The sequence below is a fragment of the Pipra filicauda genome, unplaced genomic scaffold (genome assembly GCF_003945595.2).
Source record: "Pipra filicauda isolate LSUMZ 115617 unplaced genomic scaffold, ASM394559v2 scaffold501_size416358_pilon, whole genome shotgun sequence".
Classification (NCBI taxonomy): domain Eukaryota; kingdom Metazoa; phylum Chordata; class Aves; order Passeriformes; family Pipridae; genus Pipra; species Pipra filicauda.
Window position 1 is genome coordinate 79,397 of NW_024104645.1, and position 20,556 is coordinate 99,952.

Here is a 20,556-nt window from a genome sequence, read left to right on the forward strand (position 1 = left end):
TTAACCTTAGGAAATGAAGGTCTCTTGTTTTTAAAAGCCCAAACAAATAAATCTAGCATCCTATACTCTTAGAGATTCCTTTGGAAATGTCTGTCATTGTTAATACATTCTACACATGGATATAGGTGAGAAAAGTCACTAAAAATTTTTTCCTATTGATAAGAGATGTTGTGAACTATAGGGTGTAACAACAGCTGAAGTAGGTATTCTGAACATGCAAAACATAAGATGCATCTACTGTCAAGCAATATGAATGTTTTATAGCACACAAAGCTGTACCAGGAAAATGTTGAGTAAGATTGAAAAGTTACAGGAGTCCTGAGGATTTGTTTTCTGCACTAGACAGAATTTTGTAACAGCAAACTGTAAAGAAAACAATGTTTTGGAACTCAGTGTATTAAAAGCTGCCTTGATTATGCATTAAGGCAGCCAGAACATATATCAATATGATATTACTAATTGAATTTATAACTGTTGGGAAAAAATACATAATTTAACTTCAAAAAATGTTTTTCATACTTTATTCTCTAAGACAAAATGTGATTTATGCCTCAGAGAAAATTACTGAGATAAAACTGCAGTATTATGCACGCTAAGTGAGGATTTGTTTTTGCCACTTATGTGTTACTTCCTTTGAGCAAAGTGATTAGCCATTATTCAGGGTCTTACTTGTTGTTCCTGCTAAGAAGAGAAACTGATACAATGACATCAAGTCCTTCTTGAACACAAACCTCATTGTTCTTCAAAAAAAAAGTGATATAAAGTACATAATGAGTAGTGTGGAATAGTTCTTTTAGGAGTAGCGTAGGATAGTTCAAGTGCAGGATAGTTCTTTTCCACAAAGGTCTAAGGGTTGTTTGGTTTGGTTTGGTTTCATCTCCACACAGCATCAAACCTTGCATTTACTTCATCTACGTTTTTGATCGACCTTCCACACAGTCTGTATTTCCCGTAGCAAATTCAATTTCTTCTGGTAACTTATTCCAAAACTATGGTGATACTACAGTTAGATTTCTCCTAAATGCCAGCTCCCCTCCATGAAATTCAGGCCTGAACCCTCCATTTGTCCCTGATATAGTCATATATAGGGGGATATATAGATATAAAATATATATATAATCTATGTTCTTTTGCAGAACAAATGATTATGTTCTGAAAATAAAGGATCTGAATGAGGAGGAGATGTTGACTGCAACTGTCAAGATTTATGCAGGATTTATTTCCATTTCCCTCCTTTTCTGCACAGCATTTTGAAAATCACTATTGCAAGGAACAGATATCACCAACTTGGCCAGCAGAAGAAGATGGTGACAAAAGAACTCTTGATTCCCTTCTGTTTAGGTTCTCACAGCATGTCCATTACTATTACATTATTTGTCTCTATCCATCAAATCAAGCCCTGTGTTTTCACTTTTACAGGTCTAAGTCAGTGGCCACTGAAGTCAGTGGAAAGCCACCACTGGAGTGCTTTTACTGAAGTCTCAAGTGATAGGAACGGCCATCCCACAGCCTATTCCTAAAGTGGTTAAATTTACAGTCAACTGTGAGAATAAATCCTGCTTTTGTATCTCAGTGTAATCTTCTGTACTGCATCATCTAATATTCTTAAAGGAGTGGTTATGAATTAAATCAAAATAATGGAGTCGGGATTATGGAAAAATATCTGCTACATGTTACCTCAGTTGCCACAACTGACCTGTGCAAGTGCTGGTTCTGCCATACATTGTGTTTCCACGACATAACCATCCATCAACATTTTGACTTGCAAGCAGTGCATGGTGAAGGTACTTAGGATAAATTACGTTTGGTTCAGGACTAAGGGTAACTTAAAGCAAGAGATAGCTTTAAATCATTGTGGGGAGAGTTGATCAGAAGACTCACAAACCATTGCAAAACAAATATAGTCTGAAGGTCCAGATTCACTTCTTTGGCTGTCCCAGACTGCTGGAGTGAGGCGAGTGAGCTGTCCCGCAATCTCTTCATCTTTCTGGATGTCACTTAGTTGCCATATGTTATCTGTTTTACTTTCCCCAGTCATTCTGCACTTCACCATTCATTTGAGTTAGAACTGTAACAAGATGCCAGCTGAGTGAATCATCTGGAGTCAAATGCATGTTATTCTTTATTCAGCTGCTTCCCGCCTGGTCATGCATTCAAATGGCCAGATCTAAAGTGACAGAACTTTGTATTCCCCGTTACAGCACTGAATCAGCCAAGTGTAGGGAACAGGGAAGGGATATTCATGGTATTACCAGGGGAGCAAGAAAGGAAAAAAGGTTCCTGACCTGTAAAACTGTTTGATCCATCCACAGAGTTACTTAGAATGAAGTGGATGCCATCACTTTAACACATCACTCAGAAAATTCTTGATGGTGTTAATGAGCTGGTTCTGAATCTTTGTCCAAAACATATCTTAAGGACAAGGTAAGAGGTGTTTAAGGCATCAGAGTTCACTTCTGATAAAATCTGTTTGAGCTTCTTGAGATAACAAAGCTAGTGAAGCTTCCCTGAGGCTAGTACTCCTTCTCCCTTGTTCCTAACAGGTATTTGTTTACTGCTTCACTTATGACAGGCTTAGATGACAAATTCTCAGAAATAGCCTTTAAAAAATACTTTGTCTGCAAAGAGACTAGACAGAAAAAAACCAAAAGTGTTATATAAAAAGTACAAAGGAATATGTAAACTCTACCCATTCCTCCACTATCTCACTTTGTTAATGTGAATGAAAATATTTTACTCCATTGCTCACTATAGCTAAGACATTTCCAAGGTTTTTTGCTTCCTTTTACTACTTGAACACTGAATACATGACCCAAGATGAAATAAATGCATATAGTGAAATTAGGGAATATTGGTGATGAACTCAGATCACTACAAATTCACAGCCTAAAGAGATGGTGGTCAGAGAGGTCTTGAAACTTCTTAATAAGAACTCAGTTGCTGCAAGGGGCTTGGTGGGAGAACTGTGTCCAGAGAGAGGTCTGCAGGAACACTTGCCATGCACAGAGCATGGTGCAATGAATTTTTAAACTCCATAAATATATAATTTTAGGCATGTGAGAAGCAGATTTACTCAGACCATGGGGCCATCAACAAACTGATGCAGGGGTCTAATACCAAACTCAACAGGCGCTCTGTCAGCATCCATGGAACCACAACTAGCAATCCCTCAAAATCCAGGCTCACCTGCAGCAGGTGAGGCTGCAGGCACTGACCATCATTAACACAGAGCTAAATGGCTGATGCCTGAGCCTCATTAGGGCTTCAAACCAGGCCAGTCCCTGGAAGCTCTGGCTGGTGAGTGTCCTATGCCCTGTGCTCCCATTAAAGGATTAAGCTCCCCACAGGAACAGCAGAGACTGGCATCAATCACAGAAAAAGACCTGCAGTATAAAGGCTTAAAAGTGCATTACAGCAGAGTCTCAAGCTTGTATTTCTGTGCATGAATCAGTCGTGAGGCAGCTGCCTCATGTATGATTTTTCTGATGCTAAGTGTTCATTGGTTTGGCCCCAAGAACAGCTCCAGGACAAGGAAGGGGGAAGGAGCAACTTTGCACACCAGGCTCCCCAGTGAGGCTCAAGATCTGGGCACCTCGAGTGGAGACTTAATCCATGATGCCACGGAATGACAGAGTGGGTGGTGTGACCAGCCAGCCTTTCACCTGCCCCCACGCCCAGCTCCCGGGGGCTTTGGGCTGTACCCTGGCCTAAGGGGACAATGGGGTTGTTTAGCCTGGAGAGGAGGAGGCTCTTCTCTTTAGCCTGGAGAAGAAGGGTGACCTTATGGCTCTCTACAACTACCTGAAAGGGGGGTGTAGCCAGGTGTGGGTCGGGTGAGGTAACAAGTGACAGGAGAGAGGATGTACTAAAGCTGCACCAGGGGAGATTTAGGTTGGACCCTAGGAGGAATTTCTTCACAGAAGGGGAGATTAGACATTGCAATGGACTACCCAGGGAGGTGGTGGAGTCTCCATCCCCGTGGAGGTGTTTGAGGAAAGACTGGACGTGGCACTCAGTGCTCTGCTCCAGCCGACAAGGTGGCGTTTGGTCACAAGTTGGACTCGCAGAGGTCTCTCCCAGCCTCACCCGTTCCGTGACTCCGTGCCTGTGCACCGCAGGGCGCGGTGCGGGGCGCTGCCCCCGGCCCGGCGGCCCCGCGGGGGCGGGCGGACGGCGCAGCGCAGCCGGTGCAGTGCGGCGGGCGGGCCCGGGCGCTCCGCGGCCATTCCGCTCCGCACCGCGCCGGCACCGCGGGAGCCGCCGCAGCCCCGCCATGGCCAAGGAGGGAGCGCAGCGAGCCGAGGAGACGGAGCAGATGATCGAGAAGGAGGGCGGCAAGGAGGCGGCCGAGGGCGGCGCGGCCGGCAGCCTGCGCGCCGGGGACGCGAAGGAGATGCGAGCCGTGGTGCTGTCCGCCTTCGGCGGGCTCAACAAGCTCCGCGTGTCCAAGAAAGCCATGCCGGAGCCGCAGGAGGGCGAGCTGAAGATCCGCGTCAAAGCCTGGTCCAGTATCGCCCCTCGCCCTCTCTTTTCCCCCGCGGGCGGTGGCGGGGGGCGGGCGCGGTGCGGGACCCCCGCGGGGCCGGGCGGGGAGCGGGGCGGGGGTCCCGCGTGTTCCTGCCGCGGGGCATCCCCGGGCTCGCAGCCCATCCCCGGGCTCGCAGCCCCCCGGCTGTCGCTCCAGCTTCCCTCACCTGTGGCTTCCCCGCGGGGGGAGCCCCGCTCCCGCTGCTCCCCGTCCCTTCCCCCGGGTCGGTGCTCAGCTCGGGCCGCCCTGGTCCAGGCAGGGGGCTGTGTGCGCTCAGCAGCAGCTGCGAAGGGGGAAAAATTGCTGTTGAATTTCACGGTATTAGCTGGGAGAAACGAGGGGAAAAACCCGGCCAGATGCATTTAGGGATTTGTTTTCTTTGAGAAATGTGGATAGCAGCTTGTGTGTATTGCTCGGCACCCGTCCCCCTTTCCCTTCTGACAGTGGTTGTTGTTTTTCTGCTGGGAATCACTTAGGTCACCATCCTTTTTTCTCTGGAGCTGGTGTGGCAGCGCGGCTGGAGCTCGGGAGAACTTATCAGTGTTAGTGCCCAGGTGACAAGTGGCTGCGGTCTGGCAGCATCCTTGAGCGAGCTTTCCTAGATGGCTTTTTTTTTAAACTCCCAGAAAATCGCAGCAGACTGTTGTTTGTCCTAGATTGCAGGTTCTTAGTGCACATGTTCCTTCACGAAAATGGGATTAATTCTTTTAAGTGAAAGAAGCAACATTAGGATCTTATTACACAACTTGATGTGTACCAAAGACTGAATTAATTTTGCCTAGGCAGGGATGTATCTTCTGTTGTCCTTTTCTGCTATGTGAAAACATGGTGCTTCTGGAAGATAAATTCCAAGGTGAAGGCCAAGTTATTTACTTCAGAAGTAACTTGCATTAAAAATTTCACTGGTGTGGGGCAGTAAGCTTCCTTTGAATGATGTATCCAGTGGATGTGCCTCAGATCTTGGCATATGCTGGTAGGTTAAGGTAACTGAGTGTCTTGACCTGTTCAGACACTGGGTTTTCATCGTGTACTTAAAGGGATCATAAGATTTGTGACCTGTGTGAGTATTCCCCACACCAAGGTGTTGCTTATTGTGATATCCATCAATCTGAATAAGGACTAATAAATAAAGGGTTGAGATTTTTTTGCACTCTTTTTTTTTTCTCTCCACTGGTCACACGGGGAAAAGCAAGAAATTCTGTGCTAAATGAACGTAAGAATGGTAGCGTAGTAGCTGCTGGGAAGCTCATTTTGCTATCAAGCAGGGCTGTAATTCCATTTGAGAACAGTCTGTCTTGTTTGCTGAGTGATCTGTTTTTTTCTCAGCCACTGGTTTAACAGAAGTTAACATGCAAAACTTAAAAATGTTCTGAGTACTTGGACATATCCCTTTAAATGCCTGAGGGGTTTACAGCACTCTCCAGTGCCTGTATGAATTCCGCTTTCATCAGAGCAGTATCTCTGTGTGTATCACAAATAGCAAATTACCTGCACAAGAACACTTGGCTGTAAAACAGAAATATTCGGCTCTGCTACAGCTGCCGTTGCTCTCCAGGGTTGCAGTGTCAGTAGTGAGCTGTGTGAGTTGCACACGTGCTGTTCGACATCAGTGCTCCTTAGTTAACTGCCAGGTTGCACAATGCCACGTGTGTTTGGGAAGCTTCCCTTCGAGCCAGAGGGAGCCTGAAGGCTGTATGGCATCTGCTTGTCATTCCTGACTGGAGTCGACCACGGGGCTTGAAATGTGACCTGGTCACCAAAGTGTGCTTCCAAGCAAAGCAAAATCAATTTGCCAATCTTCTTGACCCAAGCCTGTAAATGCAGGAGATTGATCGGGATGATGATGGACTTGTGCTGTAGTCTGGGAGACCGAGTGAGAGAGCTGTTGGCTTTGCCCAGGGCAGCGTGCACATGTTGATGGATGCAGTGCTGAGCACACTGAAAATGGGCTGCTCTGGTCATCCATACATGGTACAAGTCATGTTTTCCGTTGTATCAGCTTTGCAGTTGACCATCATTGTAGATAATTACTATTTTTCTTGACAGATTGATGGAGAAAAATAATCTTTATTTTAAGAACAATGTGCACCTTGCACAATAAATAGTAAAAAGTGAAAGTTTTGTGTGGTCTCTGAATTCCCTGGGGATGAAAACCACTTAGGTCGTATGTACACATTTTGTAGTATGGTACTAGAAATGGAGGATATGTTGCTATTAGCACTAAGCCAGATGAATAATTCCTTTGAAGGTCTGGAATATCAATGATCCAATTGAAAATGTGTCAGCTGAGATGAGTCATGTGTTAGCCTCGTTCAGTGACTAAGAAATGGAACAGCCATTGATGTCCAAGCTGAGTCACAGCTTTGTATATTTCCTGAAACAATTTTTGATTGATAATGATGAAGCAGTTGAAATTGCTGTATTTGTTTGTACTGTAATTTGCAGGCAGCAGAGCATTAGTATACATATTGTTTAAACGATGAGACAAACCAAAGCAGTAGTTCAGATGGGGGTTTGAATAAGGAATGGTGCCCTGTAATTACCTCCCTGTGTTTTTCTTTTCTCTCTTATAATTATTTCTTCCTTGTGCCACTGTACATGTGCATCATGAGGAATGAGGCAGAAGTGACCCTCTGACTCTATGAGGTAACAGCACTTTACAAAAACTGCAGCAGTTAAAAGGAATCCTAAGTGTAACAGAGTAGTGGACACTTTATCAGTGTCTTGATCATATAGTATGGGTGTTCCTGGATAAAAAACATGAGATCTGATAATTTTAAACCTTTCCTTTTTTTTTTTTTTTATGATTGTTGGCATTTCATTTCAGTGGAGCTTTACAGTGAAATAAGAAAGACAGATCAAAAGCAGCACCTCTCCAAACCAAAGTGTGAGGGGTGGCCTGCATAACTTGGGATTTTGCAGTAGAAGACGTCGGGCATACTCAAGTGTGTGGGACAGAGCAAGGAGAAACAAGTTGATTGTTGCTTCCCACAGGACTTCCTACACTTAAAAAAAGGAAATAAAAATGCAGCAAAGCTAAACCACAAATGTAAAAAGTAGTATTCAAGATTCTCAAAACTAGTGTTAAGGTAGACTTAGAAAAGTCAGACTCAGGGATAGTTCTATGTTTGATAAACTTTCCCTCCAGCAGTGCACAGGTAATCCAGTCTTGTACAGTTCAGAGAGACATCCCTACTCTGTCATAGAAAGGTTCTTGCAGAGGCCTCTGGTAATTAGTATCCTCCCCTATCTTTGTTTGCATCCAGCTCTTGATTTAGGATCAAAAACACAACTGCAAGAAACTGTGCCCTTTTTGCACGTATTCAAAAGGCCTGAAGTTAACGTGCACAGACAGTGATTGCCACCATCAATGCTGTGGGGATTCTGGGTTTGTGGTGTGTTTTGGGGGGTTTTTTGTCTGTTTTTTGGTCCTCTCCCCCAGATGATGACTTCCTTACGTGCATTTTACTGTTTGGAATGGAATTTCTCTTTCATTATCAACATTACAGCAGCAATGTAAGGAGGTGGTTTTAGCCACTGGATAAGAAGTGACCTTTCAAAAATAATTTCAAACCTTCCAACTTAACTGTGTGAAAACCTTTACTAACCTTCCATCTGGTTGATATTATAAGCTTGGTATATGAGCATGTTGAAAGTTATGAGTTCAGGTTGCTCTTAAACCCTCCACCACAATTATGAATGCTTACATTTGGTGGGATTTCCCTCCCTCTCCCCAGTGACCCACATCCCATGAATGCTGTGTTGTCTTTGTGCTTAGGCTGTGTGTCTGCTCTGTCTTTTAATTGGATGGGTCTGTTCAATCTGTTTGTGTCTTGATTAGTGTCTGACTAAGGCTCCATCTAATAAATCCTTGTGCACGTCAGTAACGTTACGTGTCCACGCAGTTGCTGGGATCATATGTGTGAGTAGGACTGGCTGTGTGTTTGGCTAACAACAAATACAGGGCTGTGTTTTGGGGTAGTGGATTAATGTTGAGATGTATTCTAACTAGTTAGGAGTTTTAGAGTTTTAACTGTGGCATTAAGGCCAGTAATCAGTATACGCACATAGTAGATAAGTGGTGCCTTTTTTTGTGGCTGCCTAGAAAACCACAAGATTTTCCTTAATAGAATTGGATAGCATACAAAAGACAAATCAAAGGTGCTTTAAGATTTTTGCAAAACTGAAACTACAGGGGAAGACCTGTATTTTTTTCTGAGCAGCAACCCTGAGGACTTCAAAGACCTAAATAACTTTTGCAGAGCTGCTCAAACGTGATCCAGGAAGGAACAGTTTTAAAACAAGAGGCTATTTGCTATCTGCTACTTAATAAGTTCATGTAAAAGTTTGGACTCCTGCCTGGAACAAATACAAGATGCATTCCTGGGGTCACATCAAAAGTTAGGACAGTTACATCATGTAGCTTCTTAGCCCAAGATATCTATAAATGGTGAGGTTTGGGATTTTATTCTTAAATTGACCTGAGTTTACTTGCCAGCTAGTAATGCATTCATAGAAATTATAATGTTTCCCTGCATTGAATTTTTAAGTGCCCTGTGTGACTCCTAAACAGTCTGGTAAGCTTGGGGCTGATGGCAGATGTGGTTGCCTGGCACGTGCACCCTCTGCCCGAGGCACAGAGTACAGGGAGTAGGAATGTCTGCTGGGTCCCTGCAGAGCTTTTTAATGCTGCCCCGAAGTTTCCTGGTTTTCCCATCCCTTAGCTCAGGTTTTCCTCCTCTGCTTTCATCTGTGGCAGTAGTCTTGATTTTATTTTTCCTGTGTCTTACAGTGGTTTGAACTTCATTGATCTGATGGTGCGACAGGGGAACATCGACAACCCTCCCAAGACACCACTTGTTCCTGGGTTTGAATGTTCTGGAATCGTAGAAGCTCTTGGAGACAGTGTGAAAGGATTTGAGGTAATATTTTTTTATTTTCATAGTGGGATATATAAGTCTCATATAAATAATCACCAGTTCACTCTGTTGTCCCTCGTCCCTTCTGCTGTGCCAGTGACAGGAGCCTTCACCACGCTGTTGAGGTTTGAAAGGTCAGTTTTTCCTTGCTGCTTCCCAAGCATGAGAATGACCTCTGGAATTAGTTTGTGAAGCTGCCACTGTCATCTCTTTAAAATCCCTCCTGAAAAGTCACTTTTGCCATGTGTGTATCCTGATGGCTAAACAGGAACTGGAAAGCATAACTGATGTCTTCTACTAAAGTGAAAGCAATTAAATTACCTTGTTAAGTTTCTTTTCTTGGCTGTATTTGCTGTCATCACTGCTTTTCTCCTCAAAGCCCAGGTGCTGATGATTCTAGTTCCAGCTTTTGATCTTGAATTAGCAAGAGCCCCATCTACAATAAGCATTGCTTCTTACAATTGTGTGCATTCAGGAGATGCAGATTAAATTTGGACCCTGATTCTGGGTATAGGACTTGTTCTGATTGCTCAGGAAAGGGATCCATTTCACCTAACAGAATGTGATAAATGAGAAATAGTTAGTGTATATCATAAAGCTTTCATAACTGTTTATGAACTCTTTTGTATCTCTTATAACACATAAACAGCATTTTGTCCTGCCTTCTGTTCTTTTATTGATAGTAAACATTTGTATTCTCTTCAATCTTGCACTTTATTTCCTGAGTAGGTAGAAAATTTTGGAAATAAAACCTGAGTTAATACGTGTCAGTCCTATCTTAGGTATTTGTGGAGTCAGTCGTGTCATCAAGTAATCACATTTTCTGAATTCTTATTACATCTTAAGAAGGTAAAAATAAATACAGATATTTTCATTTAAAGATAACATTTTGCTCTTCTAGAAAAGCTGTAAAATTTCTCAGTTGAATGAATATAATGGCCAGGTTAGTTCCAAGTAGTGTCTCAGTGATGAGGTCTTCTTAGGACATTTCTCTCTGCTCCCCTCCTGCCCCATCTCTGCCTTGAAACAAGTCATAGTCTTTCAATGTATTTTACTACAAGCAGTAACTGAACAATAATTTTGCTGTTTGAAAAACACTCCTGCCTCAGTAGTTCCACTCTAGCATCTGTGTTTTATAGTTATGCTCCATATCACAGAGTATTTTATGAGAGGAGTATAGAAAGTCTCTGCTCTAGATCAGCATTCTCATTTTAGAAGTTCTTGATATTTTTAAAGGGCATCATGAGGTTACAGCATATGGTGCTTGTTTGAATAATATGGCACCTGACTGAATATATTGTGTCTTTTTTAAAATTACATTTTTGTTCCGACTGTGGAACATGTCTGTGCACTGGTGTACTCCCTGTAATTGAAACAAGCCATGGTATTTGATTTTTTGCATGTGATCTGCATGGTAGTGTTTGAGTGATCCAGAAGAAGGGTCGAGACTCAGAGCCACTCCTGTGTGTAGGTGTGAATCCATCAACAGGAGAACGTGCCACGAGGAAGATGCAAGAACATTCTGTTGGTTTCTTTATGGAATTCTTGCACAGAATGGGAGCACACCAGATGCTTGGTGTCCCCTTGGCACATGTTGTTACCTCTGTCCAGAGCAATGGCAGGAATGACAAAGATTGCATCCTATATCTTCTGGCCTTCTTTCCCTTTGTAGATCTACTCTAGTTCAAGTCCTGTTTAAAGTCGTGGGCATTTTGCACCCTGTAAAAATGTCTTACAGACCCTTAGTCTGTGCTACCTGAGATATTGCCATCCAGTTACTGTCTTTTTTGTGGAATAATGGTGTAATGCCTATTCCTTCTCCCATTTAAAGAGAAAAGAGAAAGGTGGTTTCTGATCATCTCTGCTGTATCAGGCCTGATTTCTCTCCAGTTGGGGGGATGATTCTCAGGAACTGAGGTCTAATCTGATGTGATGACTGGGCTCTGTATAGCATTTGTGGTAAAATGTGATGTGTATTGTTACTAAGAAATCCCTTGGGAATCACCAAGAGGGACTTCTCTGCATTCTTTTTGGTAATCATTTATGGTTTATGGCAAGGATACAGGGCACGTTAACATCTGCACTAATTAGCCCCAGCAGCCTTTCTATTTTAGACACCTCTCTAAGTGCAGGAGGGAACCACAGAGTGGTTACCACTGAGGCATTGTTAATTTGAATGTTTTTCAAAAGGAGGGGGCATCTCAGTGAAATTGGAGTGACAGTTCTGTTTCAGCATTCTCAATCTAAAAGAGACAAACCCTTCAGAGCTGTCAGCAGCACCTTAGCTTTTAGCAAACCTGAGATATCCCAAAGCCAAAGTGATGACAAGTACTTGGGAGACCAAAATGTGCTTGTACTGTAAACATTTGCCTGAAGGCAAAAGTATTGTGCTTTATTTCACACCTGTAGTGTTTATAAAGCATTAGAGGTATTAGTAGAATGTAAGAGAGTATAAGGCAGGTAAGCAAAGTTATTTTAGAGGGACAGTTGCTGTTAGTTTTAGTTAAAATATAAAGGCCTGAAGTTTGCTATTCCTGAGTTATACTGTGGCTCCATTGAAGAGCTCCTTTCATGGTTAAGGATGCTGGTTTTGTTGGTGTAATCTAGAAAGGCAAAGGGGCTAAGGCAAGGAAAGAGGTATGTAGGGGCTGCTGGTGACAAGCCATTATGGAGTATTTGTGAGAATTGTGCCTGTGAAGGTTTTAATATGCAAACGTTTGCTCACTGTGGCTCTCCCTCGTAGTCCCAGCAGCTCAATTTCTGCTTTAAGGTTGTACCCCTGCAGAAGCCTCAGAGCTCCTGTTGCCTTGTTGTTATTCTTGTCCACCTGTGGAGAGTCAGTATCTCTGTTTTAAAAACCTGAAGCTGCAATGAAGGCCATAGACAAACATATGAACCTGATGTGCCTGGACCTCTGAAAGCTCTGAGGAACAACCAACTATATCTAATATTTACAGAAAATCTTTATTTCTCCACACTACCATGTATTTTTCAAAGAAACTGAGTAGAGAAATGTTGCATTCAAAGATAACATTTCACTGCTCCTTTAAATCCTGCCAAATTCACTTTGTAGATTTCATAGTGCCTTAAAATCCAGAGGTATATTTTTGATGTTTAAGGTGGCTTATTTGATGTTGCGGGATCAAATTGTGCTCTGATACATGGCTGTAGAAATGACAATCATGGGTATGTATTGGTAGAATCAGTTAATAAGATAATAAAAATAGAGAATGGATACGGATGGTGTTATTTTCTAAGCGAGTGCTCTCTGAACCCTTTCATGTGCTCCATCTACCAGAGTACAAGGCCTCCCCTGCTCAATCCACTGAGAGGAAAGTAACTCTAAATTAGTGTGAGGACTGAGAAAACAAAGTGAAAATTATCTTAGGCATAATTTTCTTTATTCCGTGCATCTCATCAATATAATTATAACCTTTCCCCCTTGTTTCTGTCTTTGAGCAAGTTAGTAAGAATGCTGGTTTCATTGTTTACATTTGTAATTTAGGAGCTCTGCTAGCAAAAGATGATCTGGTTATTTTTGCTAAATTAAAAAATTGGTGAAAGCCCAAAGCTGAGCATCTTAACTGCTACTTTGCCAAAGATGTGCAGGACCATTTTCTTCGTAGTCAGCCAGTGAGTGACCCGCAGCTTGAACAGAAATGTAGAAGGTCTTAACAAGTTTCTCTCTACAGTCTCAATCGCAATCGTATCGTCAACGTTGTTTTCTTCTTCATTTGTAGATTGGAGACAGAGTCATGGCTTTTGTAAACTACAATGCCTGGGCTGAAGTAGTCTGTACCCCAGTAGAATTTGTTTACAAGATCCCAGATGACATGAGTTTTTCTGAAGCTGCTGCATTTCCCATGAACTTTGTAACTGCCTACATGATGCTCTTTGAGGTTGCTAACCTGAGGGAAGGCATGTCTGTGCTGGTTCACTCAGCAGGAGGTGGGGTGGTAAGTTGGAACTTTTCTTACTTTCCTGTCACCAAGTAACTGAAGCAGTTTGATCCACCTCGATTTCTGAAATGAGCCAGAACCTGCTGTTGATTTGATATCAGACTTCCCTATGTGTGAGAGATTCCAGTGGGAGGAACTGCATCTGTTTTCCCATCAAAATGCTGATGTGAATGGTTGGCAGGAGCTCCTGATGAAATAAAAATGTTGTGACTTAAAAACCTCGCTGAAAAAAACCCTAATTGGTTGTCAGCAATCGAGGAGCAAATGTTGTCTCAAATGTTGGACTGCTGAATTTACACACTTGTACTTCTATGTAAATAAAGTCTGTAATGACAGGAATAAATTAACTCCCTGCACAAGGTATTTGTAGGTAATCATAATCCTCCTTATAGTAAATGTCCCTCTTGGAATACTCCTGCACATACCGTGTGCAGTTGTGTGTGATGCTTTCTCTGTGAAGACTTTTTTTCCCCATTGTTGTAGAGGGATTGAAATCAGTGAAAAGTTCTCATGTGAACCCTGAGGAAAAGGCACAGATGCTGAATTGGAGTCTGGAGTGGTGGCTGCTGCGTGTCATAGTTTGGATCATTCCTAAGGAGGCATTGTGTGACACCAGGATGAATCTGGGGGAATACCAGGGCACACAATGAAATAGTCAGCAATTTGTGTGTAACCAGTTCCCTGAACTATCTTTTAGGAAAATCTCTCTACTTTGGAAAATGTTTAAGTTTGTGCAGAATATTAAGATACTGGCGGGAGTTTGTTTACATTTGAAATGATGAAGTCCTTTTTTGTTAAGACAGATTTTACAACCTGAGAACATTAGCAGAGAGCAGCCTTTCAAATCAGAGTACCTCTTCTGTGTTCCTGTTATGTCTTATTTATGCTAAATTAATATTCTGTTGTCTACTGAGGCCTGGTGGGCAGCCCCAAACACTTTCTCCCTAATTCTGTGCCCTTAGACCTTCTTTCAGGTTCTCATATAAATGAAGGTTGTAATCAAAGGAATAAATTCATGAGTTCCCTGTACAAAGTATTTTTAGCTAACAGTAATCCTTCTGGCAGTAAATGGTCCTATTGGAATACTCCTGTAAATGAATGGAATTTATAATCGTATTATGCTTTGGCACAGCACAACCCCGAGTGTTAGGGCTGACTATTGTTCTTTAATATTAAATCTCTTCGTGTGGAATTCGGGACTGTTAAAGCAACATGAGGCCACACATTTAGGGGAATATTCTGCAGGAATTGAAGGCTCAGCTGTAGCTCTAAGACCACTTGCCCAACTGGTGCTACACAGACCCAGGCTGAGCACACAGAATTAGCCCCAAAGCAATCCCTGCACATACTGTGTGTATCTGGAGAAAATGAACTCCTACTCCTTTTTAAGATAAAGCATCCTTGCTAAATTTCTTTGTTTCTTTCTCTTTCTGACCTCACTCACCTCTGTTATTTCTTCCTTCTCTTCCTGAAGGACTGTTAATGCTCTGTGCTCACATAGTCTTCTGCGCTAGGGCCCAACCTCCGTGCTGGGCTGTTCCTGGAGGGAGCTGCTGGCTTCCTCTCTTATCCCAGATGCTCAATGAGCAGCTTTTTTGGCTGGTCCTCTGCTGTGGCTGCTCAGAACCTTCTCTGAGAGAAGCTGAAGGAAGGATGGGTCCTGCTTGGCTGCCAGGAGAACAACAAGAAATCAGATCCATCACTTGCTAAGTGGTTAAATAAAGCAGAGTTTCCAAGGGAAAGACCAGACATGCAGGAAGAACAGCCAAGCTGCCCAGTCACTGATCAAGGGCTGTGTAGGATCCAGGGAGGAGTGTATGTAAGAGGCAGACAGGGCTGGCTGACCTGCAAGCCAGGATGGTGATCGCTGTCCCAGGGGAGAGTGCCTCACACAGCCCCTTGTTCTGTGGAGCATGTACAACTAGAATTGGTAAGAAATTTTCCTATTGCTTTACAGGTAAAAAATCACTCTGGAGGTACATGGAATTTTTTTCTTTTGGTTAAACAGACATGAAGATTTCAGAGGGATCTGTCTTACTCTAATAATCTGTCTCTTAGTCCTTTGAAAAATTTAACAACCTCAATCCAACAAATCATTCTCACAAAGCTCTTTGTCAATGAACAGAAAACTGGTACTGAAATTGCTATAGGAAAAGGTATTTTTTGTGCTGTTGCTTTAATAGATAGAAGGCCCTTTCCCACTTTCTGCAAGTGGGAAATCTGTCCAGTTTGTTTCTAAATGTCAGAGAAATTCCGCAACACTTTAATGAGACAATAGGCTGCCTGTGGGACTAGAAGTTTCTAATTGTTCCTTTCTCATTATGCAAGATCATTATTTTAGCTGCTTCAGGCAGTTTATGAAAAAGAACTTGTTGCTTCTAAAATGTTTCTGAGGTTCTTTGTTATGGCTCCCCAATCCCCTTTAGGAGGATCCTGCAGCTTTTTCAGTAAATTGAGTCAGTGAAAATTCTCTAGGACCTTTACTCTTTTGTATTATCTCAGTTTATTTATGTGGCCTTATTTTGTTTATAGATATTTTTGGTAGTGAGGTAACTATAGCAATTGTCTTCCCATCTGTGCCTGGAGTGTGATTAGTAGGGAACAGTATCCTTTAATGTCTGACAGGATCCTTTAGATAAGTCAGCTTATTTATTCCAGAAGTTCCCGGAGACATCAGAAGATGATGTAGAGAAAAAGGAAATGTGCCGAGATAACTTGTCTTGAAAAAAGTGTCACATACCTGTCTCTGTGTTACAGATTTGAATCCTGTTCCCTGTCCCAAATGAGTACCCTCCCTGCCACCCACTCAGCAGAAAGGTCAGGGCATCATGCCACCTTCCCTGGTCATGGAATGAGACATGGCTGTTGTAGGGAAGCACCCTGTCTCCCCCAGCCAGGAGAGAAGTGGACACTCAAGCACTGGCACTGTTGCTGTGTTGTAGCCTTCCCTTAGAACAGGAAGACCTGCTGCAGTGCTCAGAAGTGGGGGTTGAAAGGAGACATTCCATTGGTTTTCCTAGGGCTGGCTTGTTGATTTTGGTTGTTTGGAAAAGGGCTGCTTTGGTTTTCCTGGCTCGTTTTACCCCGTGAGACGGGGCAGTTAAGAGAGACTGACTCAGCTCTCAACCTGAGCAGTGAAGTAGGATGGAGAAATGTCAGGAGCCTTCTTGGACAGCACGGTACAAACTTACAGTTGCTTCCATGATTCACTGAGGCTTTGAGAAGAGATGAATACCTTACAAATCATTCTGTTACCATTGCTCAAGCTGCTGCTGACCAAGATCTAACAAGGTTGTCACACGCTCCCTTTCAGCCCTCTGCTTGGCAAGATACTTAGGGTTTCTGCTTCAACTGTTATATGGAGTAGCAGGTCAGTTTGGTAATTAACAAAAAATATAATTGCTTAATACAAATAGATTTTTAAATGCTGAAAGCTGCAGAAGTGTCTGAGTGTCCTGAACTGGTTGCTGAAAAAGGGAGAAAGCAGCTAACGCTAAACTTGGTATATAAAAATCAATTCTCAAAATAATGAGTTTGCAAGAACATATGACTTACTGTAGGACATATATTGGTCCATCTTAACTGTGAAGTGCTGTAATTAACGTTTGAAATGACTGTAAGACAGTGGTGGAGTAGCTCCTTTCCCAGTTATGCTCCCACATCTTTATTTCAAGTGAAGCAAAGTGGTGACTGAAGCAAATACCCTGAGAAAACTGAGCAGTAGTGTGCACCCTGCTGGGACTGGCCTACTGCATGAAACAATTAGTTCTTTAAAATGAAGACTTTCAATGCATTCAGTGCAAGTCACAGCACAGGCTTCTATGAGATTATAAAGTTGCTCTTAAAATTATTAATGTAAACTTGTAAACTGTATCCTGGATTATCTGAATTAGCATAAATACAGGATTCTATTAAAAAAAAAAAAGAAGGGAAAAAACTCTTAGGCTTTTCCCTTCGAGCTTTAATAAATCCAGTCTCTGTGATATCTACCTGTAAAATTAATGCTTTCAGAGGTTTAGATTTGTGAGAGAGAGCCATTATGTCCATTTGCTTATTTGTTTGTCTCTATGTACTTCCTGTTCTGGATATTTGGAGCCCAAAGTCTTGGTTATTTACCAAGTTTTTGTAAACACTTCAGTTTCATCACTTAGCCCCTCAGCAAGGCAGAATTATTAGCCAATTCTTTAGCATTTTGATCTTGCAGATGCTAAAAATAAGCTGCCTTTCACGCAGGAGCATTGATTGCCATCCTGAAGCTGTGATCTGACCTTCCCTTTCAGGCTCAGCAGCAGAGGAAGTGCAAGCAGAGTAAGTTACAGATGCAGTTCTCATGTTTGAATTTGAAGAGTAGATCTGACTTGGCAACAGATTTAGGCCATCCTGGCAGGATTGGTTACTGCTTGGCAGGAACCCTCTTTTTTTATTGTGTCTCCCCTGCACAAATTGCAAATATTTGAGGATGTGTTCCAAACTGAAGCACTGAAGTGGTGATATTTTATCTGACAATGATCTGGCATTTCTTAGTAAATCTAGTCACCTGGTATCACAGACAGCAGAAAGGAACCCTTTCAAGAGAATGATTAAATTTCTTCTTGAAAAAATACCTCGCTTGGTGAGAAAACTTTCTCAATTTCCAGACTGTATTTGTGACCAGTTAATGTATGTTTCTTCTGCTGCTGGTGTTGTCAATGAATTAAAATTAGCTACTGTTCCCTCTTGGGGCACTTCTTTCTGATCTTTTGGATAGGATGTGTATGTTTTTGTGGCTACAGCAAGCTCACAATCAAATCTCTCCTGCAGAGCCTGTATTTTTCAGGCCAAAAGCAGGTTTGTTTGCTCATACCCCTTTTTTGTAAGGCTAGATGCCTGTTTCCTGGGTCATCCTGCAGCCACTGCTCCAGGCAGATGTGTTTCCTGGCTCTGAGCTGGTTGGCAGCAAAAAGCAGCACTAAACTGGTATGAAAGCCAGAGCCTTTTAAAATAGATCTCACAGCATTCCTGATCCTTCTAAACATTGTATGGGTAGACTGCTCTGTCGGCACTTAGCAGGTAGCAGCACATTAAATAGCACTCTTGTGTTCGAGTCAGAACTCCTTGAATGTGAATAATTAGGATTTACTCTGCTCCTGTGGTGGTCCTGGCCAGCACACTGTGCAACAGCATTAGTACAGCCCACTTTGCTGACACCTTTACCTGATACCTCCCAGGACTGCACTTGCTATTTTTCATATTAGCAGTTCATAGCTATTCTGCATTTGATAAAGTGCTTTCCTCTTGTTTCATCTCCGGCAGCCAAGGAAGGGAATAAATCAGCTCACACAGAGCTGTGTTTAACCAAGTCTAGGCTGCTTGAAGCACCAAGCTCTCTCACTTAAAGCCAGACAGGGGATGAGGAGGCTGAGCTGAGCTGCCCTGTGCTGCTGGATGCCTCCAAAGCAGGGGATGTGCTCCCTCAGCAGCGCAGGAGAGCCCCAGTGCCAGGGCTGAGGCTATTTCCAGACACTGCCTCAGAGCATAATCTGTTAATCAAACACAAAAGCCCAGTGAGCCATACACAAAAAGCAATTTCCCTGACCAAAGCAAGCTGCAGTCTTTGAAGGCCTTTCTTTTTGCCTCTCGCAGCCCTGCACTCCCCAGAGGACGTGTCCTTTCCCCGAGTCACCTGCTGAGTCAGGTCACAGACAGTGCTTAACTCTTCCTTGGCTGTTCTGCCCTCCCAAGGAGAGTGTGTGTCCTCTGGGCTGGCTGGGCTGGGGTGTGGTGTCGTAGCTCCACTGAACTGCAGAGGGTTTATGCCACATTCAGATTCAGCCCTGAGTTTTTGGTTCACCTCAGCTGCACGAGTCTACAAAGGGGTAGGAAAGCACACCCTGCTAATTGTTGCAGAAAATATTTTAAAGGGTAGAACAGAGCATGATTTAGTGGTGACTCTTCCCATCCCTCTACTCTAAAACTTGCTGTGGTGCACTGAGTGTGTCAGATGCTGCCTTAGGCTCGTCCAAGAATCACATTTCAGTTTGTCCACTCTGCAGTGTTCACCCCAGTGTTTGATTTCCCATTTCCTGTGCTGTAATTGGGAAAATGACACCTCCAGGAGATGAAGTGCTGTGTATGAGACTTCACCCAACACCGGAGAAAAGTTTGCCTTGATGCCAGGAGATTAGTGGGTGTTTTCTCTTGCAGTTTGCTTGCTGTGTTTGTGTACTTCACCTTCAGGTATGGTTGTGTGGAATCAAAGCATTTTGGAAACAGGGATTCTCCTCACGTTCAGTTCCAGACAAGTTTCTCGTGCAAGATTAAGTCTGAATGCTATTTTTAAAAACGCTGTAGCACCTTTGGACTGCAAAAATATATCACAGAAATGGTAATTTTTTACTGATGCTATTGCTTCTAATAGATGTAGTTTTGCAGGGTGGTGTCTTTTACAGGGTTTATTCTTTCTTGCTATAAATCTGACCTCAGTTTACATAGTAGCAAAAAAGATGCTTTCTTGAAAGCCCTATTATATATTATATTATATATATATATTATATTATATTATATATATTATATTACAGCCCTATACCTGCTGTAATTCAGTGTGCAGCTTGCACGTCAGACTGAGGTCTGGCTGGTGGCATTAGGTCAGACCCTTTTGGAAATCTACTAAATTGTACACCTTATTTATATTTATCCAGCATTACATTAGTGCTAATAAGCTAATTAGATTAGTAAGTTGGAAGTTAGTAAGTTTTCTTCTGTTCATGCTTTCTATATTGACTTTTAAATATCAATGCCTTTTTTTTAACTTTGAAATTGTTTAAATGCACAGTCTATTTAATTTTTACTTCCTAGAAATCTACTTTTTCATTCTTTTATGTGATTATCTCGGTATGAGAAGTTTCCACTCCTGCAGGTTGAGTTGAATTTTAATGCAATGGAATAGAAAGAAATCTCAGGGGGGTTTTTAGAGGGTCTGAAACTACTGTTAGGATATCAATTTATAATAATTTATAGAAATAATATATGTGTAGATGAGGTTCAACATACTGATTTTATAGATTGACCAGATACCTTGAAAAGGAATCCACTGAACAGACTGTGAAGCTAGAGAGACACATCCAGCAGTAGGAGACGTGCTTCATTTCCAAAAAATGCTTTAATCCAAGAT

At 42.5% G+C, this 20,556-nt stretch overlaps 1 protein-coding gene across 1 annotated transcript in view; it reads left to right on the top strand.

Annotated features, from left to right (window-relative positions):
- The first annotated feature begins 4,169 nt into the window (after nt 1–4,169).
- The window catches only part of VAT1L (vesicle amine transport 1 like), a 55,633-nt gene continuing 39,246 nt past the window's right edge, over nt 4,170–20,556 (top strand). Inside the window, exons 1-3 of the mRNA XM_027729570.2 lie at nt 4,170–4,503; nt 9,321–9,450; nt 13,188–13,403. Of these exons, the coding sequence (XP_027585371.1) occupies nt 4,274–4,503; nt 9,321–9,450; nt 13,188–13,403 (576 nt within the window). The 5' untranslated portion in view covers nt 4,170–4,273. The remainder of the gene's footprint in view (nt 4,504–9,320; nt 9,451–13,187; nt 13,404–20,556) is intronic.